Source organism: Rhinopithecus roxellana, chromosome 7, assembly GCF_007565055.1.
Source record: "Rhinopithecus roxellana isolate Shanxi Qingling chromosome 7, ASM756505v1, whole genome shotgun sequence".
Lineage (NCBI taxonomy): Eukaryota > Metazoa > Chordata > Mammalia > Primates > Cercopithecidae > Rhinopithecus > Rhinopithecus roxellana.
In genome coordinates, this window is record NC_044555.1 from 63,238,246 (window position 1) to 63,246,467 (window position 8,222).

The 8,222-nt window shown below is 39.0% G+C and overlaps 1 protein-coding gene across 1 annotated transcript; it reads right to left on the bottom strand.

Annotated features, from left to right (window-relative positions):
• Window positions 1–809: 809 nt before the first annotated feature.
• Window positions 810–7,808, bottom strand: DYNLT3 (dynein light chain Tctex-type 3). Its single transcript, XM_010357998.2, has 5 exons — window positions 7,652–7,808; window positions 6,465–6,506; window positions 1,963–2,086; window positions 1,211–1,288; window positions 810–922 (listed from the first exon to the last, which is right to left on the bottom strand). The coding sequence occupies exons 1-5, from the start codon at window positions 7,679–7,681 to the stop codon at window positions 846–848; spliced, it is 351 nt and encodes a 116-aa protein (XP_010356300.1). The 5' UTR covers window positions 7,682–7,808; the 3' UTR covers window positions 810–845.
• Between the last annotated feature and the right edge of the window lie 414 nt (window positions 7,809–8,222).

Sequence of the window (8,222 nt, forward strand, 5' to 3'; positions counted from 1 at the left end):
GCTGTTACTATACTATCCGTTGATAAAAAATTAAAAAAAATTATTACTTTCCACTAAATATTAAGTACAACTAAGTGAGGGGAAGAAAGTTTTAAAAAACTAAAAGATGTTAGCTCTTTTTCTTTTTTGAGATGGAGTCTCGCTCTGTCGCCCGGGCTGGAGTGCAGTGGCCGGATCTCAGCTCACTGCAAGCTCCGCCTCCCGGGTTTACGCCATTCTCCTGACTCAGCCTCCCAAGTAGCTGGGACTACAGGCGCCCGCCACCTCGCCCGGCTAGTTTTTTGTATTTTTTTTTAGTAGAGACGGGGTTTCACCGTGTTAGCCAGGATGGTCTCGATCTCCTGACTTCGTGATCTGCCCGTCTTGGCCTCCCAAAGTGCTGGGATTACAGACTTGAGCCACCGCGCCCGGCCGATGTTAGCTAATTCTTATCATTTTCTCCACATTTATCCTTACAGCTTTTTTGTTCATATATTTATTCCTGTTAACTTCTCTAGCTGAAAGAGAACTTTATTATCTGAATGTAGTTCCCCATCACCTTAGGTACAAAATATTAGTGAAAAGCTGGTGTAAATGTAAGATTGTATTTTCATGTCATGCCATATTTCTAAATTTATTTTTTGCTAGCATTACATTTTTCCTATTTAAATGATGCTGTATAGAATATGAGCTAATCTGCCAATTACTATGATATTGCTTGCTGATAATATCAGTTTTTGTTGATAGCTATAAAGCATATTGCACGCTTGTCATCTAGCACACTAGTAAACAACTATTACTCTTTTTGGAAAGGATACACTGACAAATTCTTAAGTTAATGGCTTTAGCCCAACATTTTTAGTCAGTTAAAGAACAATAGCAATGGCAAAAACATTGACAATACAGTTCATGGTCCGGTTCTCCCATCTTACGGTACAGGTTCCTGAAACATACACAAAAAAGATTTTGAAATACCAGCAAAACATAAAAATTATCAGAGTATATATATACACATATACATTTTTCTCATGTTTTATTATCTTATTTCCTTCAACCTGTTACGTTTTCACATTTCATATCGGTCTGAAGGTATACTTGTTACTAGGTACAAAGCAATACTGTTGATAGTCTTTTCAGAATTTAATTAGAATTAAATAAGTATTTGATTAAAAAGTGCAGTTTGACTTTGCTAAAAGTTGGATTTTGCGTAAATCAGCTTAAGATCTCTTACCATCAGATGTGGTATCCCAAAAGCAGGAGCTGGCTGTGTGAAAGCCATATGCGCTCTTCTGGACCACTGCACAGGTCACTGCAAATAAAGTCACAGAATGAGGACACTTACAGACAAAGGGAAAGAGAACCAAGGTCAAAGTGTGTGAGTTCAGAGCTCTACAAGCCTTAAAAAAATAACAATACAAATAAAAAATAACAGAAAACAAAGCATTCAGCAAATAGATTGAAAAAAAAAATAAAAGCCTCTCATCTTTATTTAGCATCATGATTTTGACCCCACTGGATTCAGTTGGTTTTCTCACCATTGCCATTACCACTGGTGATTGTATTGCTGGAAAAATATCAGCCAAATCCTGTGCTTTGTACCATGGGAAGAATTCACACACAGAAATGCAGGAAATATTCCACTTTATAAACAGCTGCTGTGTGGAATCACAGATAAAGAGGCATGGGACTACTGAAAGAAACACAGTTGAGCTAAGAGCGGGGGTCTCAGTGGAAAGAAAGAACTGATGGAAATGCAAAGGGTGATGCTACCAAAGACAAGTAGCTCAAACTGCCTTTGAGTAGTGAAAGATCTTCGTCTTTTAAGTATTATTATAGATTATCTTTGAATGAGTAAATCAGAAGTCCTTTATACCCTGTTAGTATCCAACTTAAAGATCTATTGTTTATATACCTTCTCAAAATTCAAAAAAAATCACAATGACAAAGGCAAGTGAACTAGTGAGGAAGGATACTGATACTTACCAATATATTTATAAGCTTTTCCCAACTTAACCAAATGTGTTAAGGATTGTTCCACTATGCTTGCGGTCCACTGGTTGATGTTGTTATGATCATAATCTTCACCACCTAAAACCCCATCTACACACTAAAAGGGCACAGAGGGCAGTTAATTTAGTCAGTAAAATTGTTCAAAAAGAACAAGTTTTACACAAATTGCAGTGAAAAAATTATTGAAAACATAAAATATACTTACAGCTCAATAAGGCATCTTAGAAAATATACACTTGGTAAATATTGATTATGCACTGTCTCTAATTGCTTAAGAGTTTTGAAAGAGTTTCCACATGCATTATCTCACTCTGTGAGATACTATGGGCCGTATAAAGATAAATATGTCATGGTTTCTGTGTAAATAACTTAATCTAGCAGAGAAGCTAATAAAACATTCTAATATCTATAACACAAGGAAGACTAATGATAAATTATGTAATAAAATTGTGGTGGAGAAATTAAAAGGTGATATCAACTGGTTAACAAGTAGCTTTGAAATAGCTGGGATTTGAATTAGGGCTCACATGCTAGAAACAGGATTGGACTAATTTAAAAATGTAATTCTTATGCATAATAATTATATTCTCATTCACACTATGTGATTGTTTAGCTATGAAACAACTAGCATACCTGCCACTGAAAGTAAATAAAGATGTTCTAGAAAGATAAAGTCAAATATCATAATTTCCCATAGTGCTTAATTTCATCCACTTCTGACGCCTGATTAAAAGCACTGGCTCTAGTATCACAATCCTAGGTTTTAAGGCCTACTTTGACACCTATCTGCTGTGTGACCTTTAGCAAGTGACTTAACCCCTTCAAATCCCTATTTTCCTAATCCTTATAGAAAGGATAACAGCATCATCTTATCAGGTTGCTGTTAGGATGAAATGAGACAATGAATACCAAGTGCTCAGGGACTAGCATAGAGTTAGCATATAAATAATGTTAACTATTATCATATTGCTGCTGTTACATTTTACATTTGAGTGACGAAAACTGGATAATAAAGCACTCATTTAATTCATTTTTAGACTCTAACACACACATGCAGTTTCATTTACTATAATTAGACTCATTTAATTCATTTTTAGAATCTAGCTTAATAATACACACATACACACACATGCAGCTTTATTTGCTATGATTAGACCACAGTAAATATTTATAAAGGCACTAATACAAAATCTTAAGTTGGATAGTATAAAATCTTCACTAATGATAAAATATAAAAAGAGAAATTAAATATTTTAGCAGGGTTGACAAAAGTAATGTGGCTCAAATTTTTCTCCTAGAAAGCTCAATAACATGAGAAAGTAGGAAGAGTAGTGGCTTGAGGATCAGGGGAATAGAATTTTAATTCTGGCTTTACCATTCCTAAGCTGGTGACCTTTGGACAGACCTATTCCTCTCTTGAGATCACCTTTCCTTAAGGATAAAGTAAGAGCACTCATTTTTCTTTCAGGTTATTTAGTAGGACCACTCCAAGTTTTGCTCTAAACAGCAGAAAACACCATGGGGTGTGGGTGCCACTGTAAATAGCCCTGCTAATTACTATTAATTAACATTTAGCCTAATTAATTACATTAACACGGAGGCCCATGAGACAATGAGGTCCTTAAACAGCTCTGTATTCTCAGTGCTAAACTTAGCACTTAGTAGGTATTCAACAAATGTTGTTGAAGCAATATTGACTTTGATATACTCGCTGGGTATCTTAAATACACTTTAGACTAAGTTCTAAGTTAATTACATTTGTAGCTCATTTTTTCTTCGACGATTTTATTGGGAAGCAATTTCTATTACTAACAATAAAGAAAATGTATGCATATTACTGATAAATGGGTGTCTCTGAGTTCAGAAGGAAAAACATATCAGCATAGGGGCTCAGAGCAAGAAATCAAAGGAAAGAGAATAAGATTAATAAGACAATAAGATCAGTAAGGAAATCAGAAATAACTGCTGAAATTATGTAATCATCTAGGAAGTGCTGAACTGTTTTAAAATGTTGCTCATTCTCAGGCATTTCCAATGCCTCAATGGAAATGTTTCAATGGCAAAAGAGGGTTGGTTCATGGGAAGAGGAAAGATAGACATTTAGCTGCAAGTAACCTGTAGCAAAGCTGAGTTTCTTTGTAGTCTCATATTTCATATACAAATTCAAGAGAAGCTTGCTTTTGACTACATAATGCATCAGAGTTTGTTTTTATTTTAAAATGTTTTCAGTTAAATTACTTATATTACTTAACTCCCTCTCACAAATATTCAAGAAAAACTGATGTTCCAAAATGCATCCAGTGACTTCTAGCACCACCTAGCCACTGCCGAGTATGCATTTCCAGTTGAAAAAGCATGACTCTTTTAATTTGACATAATATTAAAGTAACAGGCATATGGTTTGAAAAATCCAGTGGAACAGAAAAGCTTAGAATGAAAAGAGTCTCCTTCCCACCCTTTCCTTTCCCATCCCCAGTCCCATTCCCCAGAGGAAACTCATCAGTGTACAACTGTTTTTATTTCTTCTGAGGGTTACTTATGTATCTCCAAATAATGTTTATGTCACTATTTCCTGATTTATGAATTACAGGCAACATCCATATAACTCCTACTATGATACATGAGAATTTGGTTCCCTCAGACCACCCGCCCCCTTCTCTCAATATAGTGAAATTACAATTTTTTAACTTAAGTCTATTTACACTGTTAGAAATATGTTTCTTTTCCACTCTAGATGTTTTCTTCCACACAGAGGACTGTTCTTTAATATTCCTGGCCTCTTTTCCTGTCAGTTATTCCTCCCCATGGAGGTGGAACGAGCTACCTGGTTGGTGGGTGATAACCATTGTTCTAACATCTCATTCGGGAGAGCCAGTCTCCCCAATGTGTTGAACTTGGGCTTTAGTTTCTCCTTCCCTCTCCACCCAAACAAATGAAAGGCACCAGCCTGAACAAGTGTTTCTCTCTGCTGACTCAAACTTTCTCTTGGATGACTCTTCCCAGGGCTGAACTGAATGGGAGTTAGCAAAACAAGCTACAATCACCAAACTAGTTTTTATCAGTAATAAAGGTGGTATTTTGTTCTCTTTCTATTGGCTCTTTTTTCTTTTCATTTGGTTCAGAACTTAAGGAAGAAGGCACTATTTAAATGGAATCCCAAATAACGCAGCATTCTTTCTTCTATGTTCCATCAACCAAGGACAATCTTTCCTGACTTTCCACTTTGAAAACTAAGATCACTCCCTTCTCATTACCTCCACTCCCTCTTCCACCTCCCAGTTTCCCTCATTTGTGCTTTTACATTGTAAAGGTATTAAAAACCTTTGCTTTCTACTTTTAATAATTTAATACTCCCAGGCTACACAGATAGAATGCATAATTCTGAAGTATTAAAATATGGCAGGATTTTCAGGTGCCTGTCTAGTCCTCTCAGACCTTGAATTAATTCTCACTGTGTAAGGCCAGACCTGGGTGTTAAAAAATACCTTTCCCATACCGTAGTCTGTATGTGATACCTCTAAAATAATGAGACTTCCCCTGCAGAATTAACTCCCAAAGACAATTTCTTTTCTATTTGCCTAAAAGGAGTTTCAAATATTTTTCTTAAAATTTTGATTTACTATCATATCAATGTTTAAAAGATGTTAAGTGATCATTTCTCCAATTATATTGGGCAAAAAAGTGTACATGCCCAAAGGCCGATATTTCTAGGGCTTTTGTTATCTATTTTACATAACATACATATATATTATACATATACTTTACATTATAAAAGTTGACATGTGTGCACATATATATACACATACATATACTTTTATAGCATTAACATTTAAAATAATGTTTGCCTTCTGGAATAAAAGTTATTTTATCCAAAAGACAGGGCATCAATTTTAAACCAGTTTTCTAGACTAAGAAAATCCTTAAGCATCTCTTTCAGAATAAGCCCCAAGATGCTGATAGCACACAACAAAACATAGAAGGACCCCTATAAAGAATTAGTGGACAAATATTTAAAATCTTGTTCTTGGCCTGGTGTGGTGGTTCACGCCTGTAATCCCAGCACTTTGGGAAGCCAAGGCAGGTGGATCACCTGAGGTCAGGAATTTGAACCCAGCCTGACCACCATGATGAAACCCCATCTCTGCTAAAAATACAAAAATTGGCCGGGTGTATTGGTGGGCGCCTGTAGCTACTCAGGAGGCTGAGACAGGAGAATTGCTTGAACCCGGGAGGTGGAGGTTGCAGTGAGCCAAGATCGTGCCACTGTTCTCCAGCATGGGCGATAGAGCAAGACTCCGTTTCAAAAAACAATAAAATAAAATAAAATAAAATAAATAAAATAAAATAAAATAAAATAGCAAAATCTTGTTCTTTTAACAGTAAGGTTTCTAAGTTTGTACTGAAACTCAAAATATAGCTTTTAAAAGTCTCCACCAATGCAGCAAGCTTCAAGAGAAGCAAAATGTATGACTCACCTCTTTGACAATATTGTGGGCTTCCTCAGCATTGAAGCCAACCTAAAGGGGAAACAAAAGGTAAAGCTGCTTTCAACACAGGCTTGCAAATATGACGCTACACAGAATATCATAGGCTGGCCTAGACAGGTGTTAGTGACAGGAGACCACAGTGATACAGGGCATCGGGTCTACAGAAGGGGCCAATCTTGCCCCTAAACACTTAAAAATACTGAATGCTTTCCCTACCTACCTCCCTGGAGATTGACTCATGAGGTCTGGGGCAGAGCCTGCAAGTCTATATATTTTTTTTAAAGTGCTTTATACTGGTGATTCTAAAGAACATCCTAGATTAAGAATCATTGTATTGTAACACATAGGAAATAAGCAAGAGGTGGCTATGAAGATGTGTTATAAGAATATAGATATGGTTTCAGCTAAGTGAGAGAATGAAGTGGTTCATAAGAAGAGAATGCTTAATAGACTATTTTCAATTTTGTTTTTAACTTATGCTAGGCAAAAATTTATACGCAAAAATTCCTTTCCCAAATTAAAGACTATGAAAATACTTGATAACTCAAGATTAATATCACTTTAGTACTATACAGTGGTCTGACAACTTAAGTCTTTTCTTTGGAGTCCCCATCAATAACAGGAAGATGACAACTGACATCATGGGGTTCTGGTGAGGGTTGGGAAAGCCTGAGTCAGTAAGCAAGGGCTCGTAATCCATAAAGCACCTCCTTCCAGCCCACCCAGGCAAGCATTACCGGGAGCGGGAGTGGCAGTGCCACCAGGACCCCGAGACCCCGAGCCATGGGGGCTGCAGCACCTGCACTGAGGAAGCCAAGGGACAGAGGAAGCAGCGGGAAGACCCGTTTTCGAGGCCCGCCCGGTAGGAGGGCGGCGCCTGTCACCCCATGCCCACTCCTCGCACCCGAGTCAGGCCTCGTCCTCCCAACCCTGCCCCGACCCCACCGTCTGATCCGCGCGCTCCTGGCCACCCCTGCCACCCCGAATCTCAGGACTTCGGGGTGGGGAGAACGGGTCGGGCGGGGCGGATCCCTGGCCCAGCGGAGAGGACCCGGGCTCGGAGGACGCCGCACCCCAACTCTTGGGGCCGCCCTCGCTGGGAAACCACTCGGCAAGAGCCCCGCGCAGAGGAAGGCAGGAGTGGGGGGCGCTCCCAGGTAGCCAAGGGGCGGTACCTCGTCGCAGTGGCGATGGTACTCCTCCATGGTAGAGCCGGCTCTCCCTGGGGGCGGAGCGACGCGCCGGTGGAGCACCGCGGCCGCGCACTGGCCTCCGGGGAGGCCCCACCCCCGTTTATGGCCTAGGGCCTTTCCCTACGCATTCCCCGCCTTTGTGTCGCAATGGCGTCACCTGGCAGCGCTGGGCGGGCTCTGGGCAACGCCAGGCGTCACTTCAGGCCATGCACTTCTTCCTTGCTTCCTCTGCCCTTTCTGGAAAAGTTAATTTCGGGGTAAATCAGTCACTTTGATTTGTCCACTTACTAGCTATGTTACTTGGAAAAATTCACCTCCCACAGCTTCGGTTTTCTCATATGGAAACTTACCATCATACCTATTTCACTGCTGGTTGTAAGGATCAGATGAGATGCTGTATACACGGCTCCTAAAGTAGATGCTTCTCAACAAGAGAACAATGGCTACATTTTAAAATAAATGTAGTAATTTTAAATTAGTAATTTTAAAATAAATTACTAATTTCCAGATGATCCTAGACACTTCCTCAAAACCTCACAATAAGTCAGAAGAG